This window comes from Vigna unguiculata, chromosome 5, assembly GCF_004118075.2.
Source record: "Vigna unguiculata cultivar IT97K-499-35 chromosome 5, ASM411807v1, whole genome shotgun sequence".
In the NCBI taxonomy this organism is placed as follows: domain Eukaryota; kingdom Viridiplantae; phylum Streptophyta; class Magnoliopsida; order Fabales; family Fabaceae; genus Vigna; species Vigna unguiculata.
Genome location: NC_040283.1, coordinates 1,336,053 through 1,348,548, shown reverse-complemented (window position 1 = coordinate 1,348,548; position 12,496 = coordinate 1,336,053). Strand labels below are relative to the sequence as shown.

General features: G+C 35.9%; 2 protein-coding genes across 7 annotated transcripts; both read right to left on the bottom strand.

Moving 5' to 3' along the window:
• Nucleotides 1-2,335: 2,335 nt before the first annotated feature.
• Nucleotides 2,336-10,341, bottom strand: LOC114185452 (uncharacterized CRM domain-containing protein At3g25440, chloroplastic-like). 6 transcript variants are annotated; one of them, XM_028073177.1, is made up of 9 exons: nt 10,084-10,341; nt 9,790-9,985; nt 8,186-8,292; nt 6,972-7,443; nt 6,125-6,526; nt 4,192-4,329; nt 3,988-4,079; nt 2,838-2,973; nt 2,336-2,722 (listed from the first exon to the last, which is right to left on the bottom strand). In XM_028073177.1, the coding sequence occupies exons 3-7, from the start codon at nt 8,251-8,253 to the stop codon at nt 4,026-4,028; spliced, it is 1,134 nt and encodes a 377-aa protein (XP_027928978.1). In that variant the 5' UTR covers nt 8,254-8,292; nt 9,790-9,985; nt 10,084-10,341; the 3' UTR covers nt 2,336-2,722; nt 2,838-2,973; nt 3,988-4,025. The 6 variants fall into 6 exon arrangements, with proteins under 6 accessions (XP_027928978.1, XP_027928976.1, XP_027928979.1 ...); XM_028073175.1 differs by having other exon boundaries at nt 8,402-9,985; nt 10,084-10,293; XM_028073178.1 differs by lacking the exon at nt 9,790-9,985 and adding an exon at nt 8,402-8,833 and having other exon boundaries at nt 10,084-10,134.
• Nucleotides 2,528-2,966, bottom strand: LOC114185961 (CASP-like protein 4D1). The gene is made up of 2 exons (XM_028073952.1): nt 2,838-2,966; nt 2,528-2,722 (listed from the first exon to the last, which is right to left on the bottom strand). Exons 1-2 carry the CDS (start codon nt 2,964-2,966, stop codon nt 2,528-2,530), a joined length of 324 nt encoding a protein of 107 aa, XP_027929753.1.
• Nucleotides 10,342-12,496: the final 2,155 nt, after the last annotated feature.

Here is a 12,496-nt window from a genome sequence, read left to right as displayed (position 1 = left end):
ATTGCATTAAATTTCCTAAAACAATGACCAAATTAAGATAAAAAAAATAGAGAGACCAAATCGATATTTTGTTACGAAAATGCGGACTAAAGGCATAATTAAACCTTGATTTCTTGAACGAAGTCTACCCCTAAGTCTTTCTTAACCTCATCTTTCGCCGCCTTCTTCCGCTCCTCTCCAAGCCTACGCTCATTCTTCTGCTCCTTGCTCCAGCTTTGGCTTCTTGGCTTTAACGATTCTCTCTTTTGCTCGATTTGTCAACAACTATCTCGGAATTATAAGAGCGTCGAGAAGAACAAAAAAAACTTCTCCTTCTGGGTGGGTTACATTTAATTTGCTCCTTGCCTATATAATGTTTCAATTGGCCAACCTTAATGAGTTCTTTTATCTTATCAAACAGGATGTGGCATTGTTCTGTAGTATGGTCGATGTTATGGTGACAAAGGCAGTGTTTGCTACCATCGACGTCAGGAGTTGGGGCTTCTTCCTTGGAAGAGGTAGGGTGTCAGTGCTAAACGCTTCCTGCAAAATCTTAGCCCTCAAAACATTAAGGGGATGTAACTGGTGAATTTGGGATCTTTAGGCCGCTCGGGTGTCTTCCCGGTCGATGGTTCACCACTGGGCCTAGAGGTGGTCTTCTTTGCCATTATACCCTCTATTTGGGCTCGTTGCCGAAAGTTTCTCGTCTTCCATTTGCATGAACTGAGCATCCCTTTCTCTCATTCCCTACATGGTCTTAGGGGACTTCCTACTGACCTTGTCAGCAAAGATGCCTAATTGCAACCTAGTGAAGAAATGGTGTCTGGCTATCTCATTGTTGAGATCCTTGATTTTTATTGACATCCTATTGAAGCTTCTGAATGATTCATCCTTCCCTTACTGAATGTTGACGAGCGTCGTTGGGGACAGGATAATCGGTCGGAGGGTGGTGAATTGAGTGTTGAAACATGCTTTCAACATTGTAAAGCAATCGGTGTTATTTTGTGGAATTCAGAGAACCATTCTAAAGCTTCTCCCGTTAGGGAGGACGAGAATACCCTACACCAAATAGGGTCATTGACTACGTGAAACATCATCTGGTTCAAAAGGGTACGTAAGTGATTGTCGGGGTTAGTGGTCCCATCGTACTTCTCAAAGCTAGACATCTTCCACAACTCGTGCAACGAGGTTTCAAGGATCGCTAGGACGAAAAGGAACTTTCCCTCAATGTGAAATGTCATTCTGGATGGATTGTCTCCCTTACTAACTTCAGAGTTGTCTTCTATAGTATGTGTGATCTCCCGCTTTGTTCTTTTGACCCTTCCCATTCGAGAAGGGCATGCCAACTCTTCTCCTCTGATTAGTTCCACACGAGTTTGTCATGGGGGGTTAGGAATGGTAGGGGTCGATGGCACTGGGTCCCCCTTATCCCTCTTTTATTGCCTCATGGTCGCATTCTCCTCCTTCAATATTCAAATTTGGGCCTCATAGTTTTGTTGCATCTCATCCATGCACTTTTACATCAACCTTATCATCTCTCTGGTATATGTTTGATCATCTTAAGTGTCTCGTACTTCAATGTTGCTTATCATGTTTCTTGTGGTCACCAAACGAGTTTATGTTTAACAATCGTTCGACCCCGCGATGGACACCAAAATGTTTCGAGTATTTAGGGCTAACGTCCACTTAAAAACTTTTGTCCAATCTTTTACTCCTCACGTTGTTCGTCTGTGCAGTTCTTTCGCTGCTCATTTGGAGTTCCTCGTTGATCGGTGTACCTGTTAAAAAAACTCTGATGCATAAGTCAACAATGGCAATTAGTATTATAATAAATATGAGAGAAAAGTCTCAACAACCTTACATTTGACTTGTATTCATAGTTTTCTTCATGAGCTTTTGATGAGAATTGGTCTAATCAGGGCCTACTTGCTTTTAAAACTTAATTATTGACCTGTTTAACTTAATTACAAAGTTGTATTTGAAAGTACAACTTCAACCCAATTCCCAATTGAAAACAAAAATCAGATCATTCATTGGATACTACTTCCTTATAAAATCATGCTTTCCCACAATCCATAAGCAATATTTTTTTTTTAAATTTATAAATTTTAATAAATTTAAAAAGAAAATTTGGCTCATTTAGCAAATTTCCTACAATTGATAGATAACAATTTCAAAGATTTTAATTTAAAATGTGTCTGTTTGAAAAATAATATAAAAGTGTGGTGTGGTTTCAAAAGTTAAAACGGTGGTATATTAAAGTCAGCATGATTTAATAACTTAATAACGAGAGTAGATGAGTATAGAAGCAAAGCAAAAGAGTAAAAAAAGAAAAAAAAAAATCACTATGTTCTAATTTCAAAGAACACAGTTGTTTCATATCTTCAGAAAGAGAAACACAGTCAAAAAGATATAGACAAGGTACAAATAAATCCATAATTGAATGACACCAACAAAAGAAATTGAACCATAGATTAACCATGGAAATAAGAAAGAATTTTAAATTTATAATCCACGAACATCACTATTTTTTTCTGCATTAAGCTAACTAACTATTAGTTTTCTTTGACAAAGCAAAGGAAGTGAAAGTTGAAGCTATGGCAGTGAACAGAAATCCAATCAGAAGAAGACTAGCTGAAGCGTGTGCCTTGTCAGTAAATGAGTTGGAGGGTGCACCTCTTCGCAACTCAACTGTCAAACCAAATCCAGCAGATGAACCAGAAATCAGAAAGTACGATATGATCTGTTCATGCAAATTAACAATGCAAACTTGTTTAAAATCACATCAGATTTTACAGGAAAAGATTGATGAATATATATATATATATATAAAACTTGTTATGAAATGAAATATGTACCTTATCACCAAAAAATTCAAACAGATAACCACCATCACCACTTAACACACGATTCCCTGATACCACAGTGAAGATTGAGAACCCCATTTGCAGCAGATTATACACAAATCCAATGATTATAGTCGACATCATATATCTGCATTTACAAAAAAGAGTAACTATTTTTTTCACTTTTACGTTTCTTAGTGAATTTTACAATGAAGAGAAAGGTTGATATATATATATAAATCATGCAATGAATATACTTACCTATAGGTATAGAAATCACTGAACTTGAGTTTTCCCCAGTGTTATCATCGGTTGGTTTTATGATAATATTTAAAATTTTAGTATTTTGGTTGTAATTTTCTTTTTTTCTTTATAAAGTGTATTGTTTTGCATTTGAATGAAACATACAACGGGAAACGCTGAAATATTTGTATTTATTAGAGATGGGAGCGTAATTACTAAATTATTTCTATAATGTAATACTCTTACTACAATTTTAGCTTTTTATTCAATAAAATTAATACTCAAAAATCTAAAACAAGCTCATAAATGGCCAGCAGGTCCTGCATGTACAAATTTGAGCACCTTCTCATAGTCGTCTTTGTCCTCGTGCATATAATTATTTTTTGAATATATATTTATAACACACTTTGATATATTTTATTTGCATATATATACTCTTTATTATCAGTGAAACATCATGAGTCCAAATAAATTATGGGCTTCCCACAGTACGACTGGATGGGATACAGAAGAATGTCACATAAGTACTATTATTACTGTTCTAATTTCATAATAAAATAAAATTCTAAAATAGTTCAATGTTAGTGAACAAATATTAAAAAACTTTTTAATATAATTTAAAACATCAAAATCAGTGTACTTTAAGGCACAATCAGTCAAAAAAATCAACAGAGGATCCATATTAGAGGATCCATATTAGTCAGTCTGATGAAGGAAATATGAGAAAATAAACTAAGGGTATCACATGCTTAATAACACTGTCATTGATTTAAAACAATAACGTGTATTGTTATGAGGAACCAGTAACCTTTTCCTTTGTGACATCAGGATTTCAATCCTAATATGGACACTTCATATATCATGCAAAAGTTATGCTGACCTTAAACCACTTGAAAATAATGAAGGTTACAAATCTTACATTTCCTCCAAAGCCAACAAGATCAGGTTGTCTGAGCCTCATTTATGCGACATTTGGTGACCAGCAAAATTAGAGTCACGCTTCTCCAATCCCTGACAAAATAACTACATGTTACAACGTGTTCTATAAAATGGTAAGAACTTATAGCTTAGTCATTCTTCTTTATAGGAAAAAACATTATTGTAGTAATATGCCAAAACTAACATCTTTAGTGGTGGTATCCTCTTTCCCTTTCCCAAACTTTACAAGGTGCTGATGATACTCTTCAATCTCTTTCTCCAACCTTTCAATGAAATGGCTAGTATGCTCAAGGGATTGCCCAAACCTATATTTCTCCAAGGCCTGGAAATTTTTCACAACAAAATAGAAACCGTAAGCCCATAAGCTTTACCTTGTGTTTGGATAAAGCATTTCAACAATTCTAAGAAATTGAAATGCATTACATTTGAAATTCTAACAATTGAATTCCCTTCATTTTTTAAATAATATGTTTGGATAGAGTAATTGAAATACCTTACAATTCAATTTCTTGTTTGGATAAAATAATTGAATTTCTCTTATGAGATAAAATTTCATTTTAATAATATTTACTTTAATATATAAATTTTGAAATTAAATTTAACAAATATAATTGTCAATTTAAAATATTTAAATTCGGTCAAATTTCGATCGAGCCGACTCGACCAAATTCAGCCAAATTTTGACTAGCGTAAACTCAGTCCAATTTTGTCAAATTTAGGTTAGAGCCAACTAGGTCACATTTGGCCAAATTTCGGTCCGTGCTGACTCGAACAATTTTTCCAAATTTCGGTTGAGGTCTGGATCTTCTGGCTAGTTGGGCTCGTTAAGGTCGTCAACCCAGCCCGATCTATCTGCATCGTGGTTGTCGTGCCTGTTGACCCGTCTTGGTCATCGAGTCCGTTTGGGTCATCTGGCCCGCTTGTCGTCAGCCTGTTTTCGTAGTCAATCCTGTCCGACCCACCTTGATCGTCAGTCCATTCAGCCTGTCTTTTCGTCAGGCCTGTCTGGATCGTCAAGTCGGCCCGACCTGTGTATGTCATCGGGCTAGCCCGACCTGTCTAGGTCATTTTGGTCGTCTGAGCCAAATTGAATCTCTAATCTTGAACAATGAGGAATTTCACAGATTGTAGAATTTCAATTTCCTTCCTTTTTGAGTGAATTTCAAATTCTACTATTTTAGTGATTTGAAATACCTTCTTAAAATCACTCAATTTCAATTTCTTTCTAATATCCTTATCCAAACAAGTCATTTTACTTAGAAGAAATTCAAATTCTCCAAATAAATGAATTACCCTCTTAAATTGTCTCATCCAAACACACCATTATGCTAATACAACCCAGTGTTTTCTCAAGACAATGTTTTCCCTATAAAAACCCAATGAATCCGCACTTTGGAATTTTTAACTTTTCCTGTCAGTCAAAGCACAGCACAGAAAACAAACATTATAGTTGCGATTCACTAGAGTACATGAGGCATGTGAGAGAGCAAGGCCCTAGCATTACTCTTGACTGCAATTAATTAAAAATATTACTGAATTATATTTAAAAAACTACATAGGAAACTAGTCATTCTTATCCCCTAGTTTAAGGTCATCAAGAAAAGATAATTGCCATAATAACTTGAATTTATTTTATTTCAAATGGTTTGATTCTTGTACTATTTCAGCCCTCTAATATTGCAACATACATAACACAGTCTTGTACTCATGCTCTACAGTCCAACCTCAAGTTGAGATTATTTCTAAACTTCTAATTGCCAGTAGAAGGGATCAACAAGGGATACTTACAATGGCATCTGTATAACAAATTAACAGATTTCATTTTATTTTATTTCGGGTATGTCTGTGTCACCGTATTTTTAGGGACCCTGATATCTATTCTTTTTAGAAATGTCCCATTCTCAGGGATATTATCTTTTATCTTCAGAAAGATTTTGTTCTCATATAATTTAGGATTCTAGTATCAGTAAAATAGAACTATTGGGTTAGTATCTCTTATCACATCCTAATACAAATGTCATAATAATCTGAGCACCCTATAAATTCAACAAAAATACCGTAATATATTTATCACCAAACTCATTTAGTCAATGAATAACAAATGCAACATAAAATACCTTTGCTTTTGATAATGCATTTGGAGGAGACATTACTTCCGGTTGTGCGTAGTTCTTTCCACGGTAAAAAATGATGGTATTATTTGGCTTGATGTCAATCACAATGCCTTTGCTCAGTCGAGCAAGCTCTTCAGCATATTCATGCACTTGCCCTGGTCTGCAAGGCTTGCAGATAACCTTCACTGTTTCATGATTTTTCCAGTGAAGATGCATATTAAGAACTACCCCACCAAATACTCCCCGTCTCCCGACTGGAACATAATGTTTCTTTTTGTCACCTGTGCGCTTCAGGTAATGTCTTTCCTCCTCAGTTAATATTTCAGGATCAAATGTTTCTGGAAGGGGTTTTGGTACATCATATTTTCTCAGCTTCTCAATCAACCAAGCTTCCTTCCGCTTGGCCTGTAGAATTATAAGTTAAAACAAAAGACTCCCACATTACAAAATAAAAATTAAGGATGAAAGGAACAAAGCATCTTTCCAGCCTATCTGAGGCACTAAATCATGTCTCTTTTATTTCATATTCAAAGTAATCATGTCTTGATGAAAAATATAGCTTCACAAACTTTCTCAAATACAAAATACAATTTCATGGAGGAATTCATAAACAAATCTATAAGCAGCAACATTTTTGTTATTTCAACACTCATACAACAAAGAAAAGAAGCACATTAATTTAGTAAATACCAGAATGATGCTCATACCATTGTTACCTGCTAGAAAACTGGAGCATGTCCAAAAACATTAAGGATAAAATCATAAAAGTAAATTATCAACAATGGAGACAATTTTGTTGCAGTGAACAAAGCTTTAAACTAAAACTTAAAGTTACAACACAAAATCTAACCTTTTCAAGCTTATATCTAATTCTAACTTCTGGATTTGGGGAATTCATCTTTTTCTTAGCTTTCAAACGATAGAACCTAAGCTCGTTCACTTTAGCTTTTTTAGACATTTTAACTTTTTTGTTCTTCTGGCTCTTTTCTGTAGAATTAATATCATCGGACTTGTCCAGAGAGAACCGCACAACATCATTGTCAGTCTTCAGCTCAACTGATTCATTACTTATGTATCTGGCAGGAAGCCAGCTTCCCAGAATACCTTGTCTTCCAAAGATATTTGATTGCTGCATTAAAAGAAAACCTGACCGACAAAACAAGGAGGGATCTCCTGAAACATTCCTCAGTGTTCTGTAAGTTCTTTGATGCATGCACTTGTGATTGTAAGGTCCAAAGGACCTGGAATATGAAGTCTTGGTAGGGGATGACACAATACTCGGAGCATGTTCAACTAGACAGAATAACCAGAATAAGCAATCTCTGCAAAGTATGAACACAATTTGGTATTAAAAAATCGGGAGCACGAGAATAAGAGCAAGAACTATCCCAAAGATTGTTCTAATCCAACAATATTGTGTGTTCAAAAATCAGTGTAAGCATGGTCAAACAAACACTACTACGCTTTGTGTTATGTGGCAATGGAAGATCTCTGATTTTGATGTTATTGCATGCTAATAAAAAATGTTGAGATGGGCATACTATAGGTGATGGGGTCAAAAAAGAAGTTCAAAGAAAAAGGAAAAATAGGAAAGAAAAACACATAAGCTAAGATAAAGACTCCCCATGGACTTAAAAAACCCAATCCATTGTGGTCCATAACTTGAAGCAGATTGCAAACATGCATAATATTCAGTGAGAACTTCTATCAATGATGTCCAGATTATCAACGTAAATGGAATGTGACATCACTTCTACTGTGTCAGTAATTGAAACAAGCAAGTGTTCACAAACTAGAGTGGAAGAAGTTGACACTTCCTGCTACGACTATTTTCTAATTCATACATTCAGAATTGGTAGATTTTAGGCATTGGTGGTTTAGCAAAGAAATTTCGGAAGGAACAAAAAAAGTAGATTATGCAGAGACAAGTAGGATAAAACATGTCTACTACGAAACTTCTTGTCCTTAACAAAAGAAACCATGAGAAGGAACCCAATTGTGATTAACAACAAGCCAGAGGATGAATCAGAGGTATCAATCAAAAGCAGATCATAGGATGTTGACCTCGGAAGCTTGTTTGTTGCCAGTGGTCCACGCCCAAGCTCAGAGATCAGTTTTGAGTAAAATGTCATCAAAGCTTCACAAGTGAGAGCTCTATAGAATGTATTTTCCTGTAAAAACAAGCATTCACATATACTAACTTATTACGAGGAAGAAATAAGAGCCGAATCACTGTGCAAACACACCAAATAATAATACAGATATCACAATTTTCCTTTCCAGATTCTAAGTTAGCATAGAGATGCTGGCTGGATCAATGTGACGGAGGATGAAGCCTCTTATCGCCGAGGAGGAGGCGGCGGAGGTTGTCGGCGTTGAGGGAGAAGCCGATTAGGAGCGACCAAAGGTCGCGGAGGCAGGGGGCGGCGAAGAGGGCGGCGTCAGCTGGTAATAGGCGGAGAACGGCGACGAGGGTGAAAGTAGGGATGTCAAAACGGGCCAGCCCGGCCCGTTTTGACCCGGCCCGATTTTGGCCCGATTTATACGGGCCGGGCCGGGCTGGCCCGCAAGGGTGAAACAGGTTACACTTTTGAACCCGGCCCGCAAGCTGGCGGCTGGCGGGCTGACGGGCTGGCCCGCGGGCTTTTTTCCATATGTTACATTTTCAGTCCAAAATCAGATTTCAACAAAATTATTGCAACAAAAACAACCCTGCAGTATATAATATAACTGATCACAAAACAAACAACCCTACAATATATATAAATGACATTTTGCTCTCTGCAAGTCATCAAGACACTGTTGCAACATCAATAACAAGTCTGAATTAGAGTACTTTAGGCATGGAGCATTACCAAAGTGCAAACAGTTACATAAAAAAAAAAACAGAAGCATTAATTATGGATGAGAGGTTGTATAATTTGTTTGGCAACATGTGCTGCAGAAGCATCTAAACCCTCCAAATCAATAGGACCATCTTCTGAAATCTCCCCATCATCAAACCCCGGTAGCATAGTGTTACAGAGAAAGGGGTGAAGGGAATGCAGGACACTCAATCACAAAACAGAGGAAACAAACACAAAAAACAGAGGGATACACATACCATACCAACAAGAGGAAGAACAAGATCATCCCACAACCACAACTAAACAAGAAAAAGTATACATAAAGCTCACACACACAACACAATCACCCAATCCATAATGGAATCGCTACTTCCATTTTCAATGTCAAGTTTTCTTCTCCTAGAATTGTCTGCAATTCCTAACCTAACAGTCTCTCATAGTAATAATGAAGAAAACATCCAAACACTGAGTGATGTTTAAGTGTATAAGAACGAGGCAGTTCACCAAACACGATTGCCCCCTTAACAAACATGCTGCAATCCACAATTAACACTAATCACGATCCGAACTACAACCACAAATCACATTCAGAGAGCACGTCAAATAAACAAGAAAACTCAGCTGCGACACAAAAAATTTACTCCAAAAAGTACATTCCATATAAATAACACCAAATCAGATCCAATTACTATATCCAATGTACTTTCATCAACCCTAGAAACCGCGAAAACGAAACCTCATCAAAAGTGAAACTACAAATGACTTAAAGCGCACGAGTTCATCTGAGATAGGCGGGGATCTTAATGCGGATGAATAGCATACTCATAACGTAGGCGAGGACGACGGAGGAGACGCCGGCGGAGGCGTAGGAGACCTTGACGGACTTCGCGCGGTTGCGATCGAGCGCGAGATCAAGGAGAATGATGCCGATGCCGCCGAGCACGAACATGAAGCCGGAGGAGAGGCCTTCTATGATGTACTGCCCGTTACAGGAACAACAACCACACATACACCATAACTTCCAATTACAGGAAACCAATTTTAGGGTTACGAAAATCATAAATTTAGGTTACAAATTGAAAGAAAAGGGAACCAGAACGCAAATTACAAACAAACCTGTGTTCGTGGTGGTCGTGGCGGTCGAAATCGTTCGTCAATCGCAGTCCGATGGTGGCGCTGCTGCCCCTGCCAGCGACGTGGTGGATGTCACGGTGGAGGAGAAAGGAGACGCCGTGAATGGCCTGCACTCTGCCTTCGTGTTTCTTGGCCAGCGACGTGGGTGGAGGAGAAACGAGGGTGCTCTCTTCTGGTTTCCCAAAACGCGGGTGGTGGAGGAGGAGGAGAAGAGAGTGTGAGAGGAATGAAGGAATAAGTCTGGCAGTGGCAGAGTAGAGAAGAGACTTCAAAAAAATTAAATACTCCACCCACCTCCTGCTGGTACACTGCACGTCTTTTTTTTTTTATTCATTAACTTATACGGCCTGCGGGTTGGCCCGTTTTGGCCCGTGGGCTGGCCCGACGGGTCAACGGGCTTGACGGGCCGGGCTGTCATGAATTGGCGAGTTAAAATTCTTGGCCCAGCCCATACTTTTTCAGTCGGACTGACGGACCGGCCCGTCGGACCTGGCCCATTTTGCCATCTCTAGGTGAAAGAAGAGCAGAGGAACTTGCGCTATGACAGGTGTCTATTTTTCCAATATTTATTTTGATATTAATTTTATTAAAACAGAGAAAATTTGTTAGAATTTTAAGTGTAACCTAGAAAAATTACGGATGGTTATAGGGAGTTTCCAAATCTTTATTGATTTACAAGTGCTTTATATGTAGTATGAAAAGAACTTTGTTCAAAAATTTTAAAAAAAAAAAGCTATTAGAAAAATCACTTAATAAAATTTAAAAATTATTTATTTGAACACAAATTAATTATGTTTTAATGGAGCCTTAAAATTATGCAATTCAATTTAGTTCGATTTAATTTATCAATAAAATGCCTTTATTAGTCAATTTAAAAAAAAAAAAATTGGTTCAATCGGACCTTAGATTAGTGGGTTTTAAAATAACTATGATCTTTTACTTATTTTTTTTCTTTCCCGCTCTTTTCTTTATTTCAAAACTGAAATCAAATTTCAAATTACACGAAAAAAATCTTCACATTATTGTGAGAAAGAATGAGAGCTATAAAGAAATCACAAATAAATAAATAAATATTGTGTAAAATTATTGTTAAATTGCGTTAAAGTATTTTACGTATTTTTTTCTATCGAGATTGCTGAGTTGGATTGAATCCACCTATACCAAAATTTACTATTTTTTTTTTAATTTAATTATGCTCGAACTAAGTTAAGTGATGAACTTTGGGTCACTTTGAAAGTCCTAGTTTTAACAATTAAATATTAATTATTAATTACCTTGTATAAAAGATAAATATTATTAGTTAATCACTAATATTAAGATTTTATTTTTATTTAATATTTTATAGAAAAGTATTAGACAAAAAATAATTATCAATCATTTTTAACTAAGTGTATAGTTTAAGAATTATTATAGACAAACATTTTGTAACAGTCTTTAATATCTTAGTGGGTGTTGAATAATGAAAGGAGCAAAGACCTAAGAGAACCCCACAGCAAGGGACCCAAGGTCCTGCAATCCAGAAATGTTGAGTTAGAGCCCACTTAGAGAATAGTTTTTGGGCCTATTCTTCTCTAACCCATCATTAAATACTAGGTTACCCAACATTTAACCATAAACTCAAATTAAGATAGCTTTTAATAAACTATAATTAAAATTAGGGTTAAATATCTTTTTGATCCCTTAGCTTTCAGGGAATTTTGAAATTAGTTCATTTTGAAACTTCAAACCAATTTAGCCATTCATCTTTCAAAATATGTGAATTTAGTACTTTTAATCAAATTTTGTTAGATTTATTTGATGTTTCATATATATTTTAGGATTGTATTTGAGTTGTTTATACTGTTTGACACATTTTTGCTTTAATGTTAAGTCAAATATTATTATAAAACATGCTTGAAATGTCAAATAAACTTAACAAAATTTGATTAAAAGAACTAAATTCACGTATTTCGAAAGATGAATGACTAAATTGGTCAAAAGTTTCGAAATTGACTAATTACAATATTTACCGAAAGTTAAGAAACCAAAAATATATTTAAAGTTATTAATGAAAATTTTAAATATGTAAAGTAGAGTGTGTCCATAACACACTTCCCTTCACTTTCTCAAGTCACACTCTATCACAACAGTTTCAACATGCCATCTCACATACCAAGATCAATGCATTTTGTGTTTTCAGCCATTAAATGAATACCAACAATTAGAGTAATTAGATAAAAACTATTTAACGATTTACAATAACTTATACAATGATATTACTGCAATATTATAACGATGATGATGAAAATATGGAATATTTTGTTAAATGAGAAAAACAAACTTTGTTACAAAGATAAATGAAAAAGCAAAAGGAGGTTGACTATGTATGGAAGATTCTCATAAAGATATGGAGGCA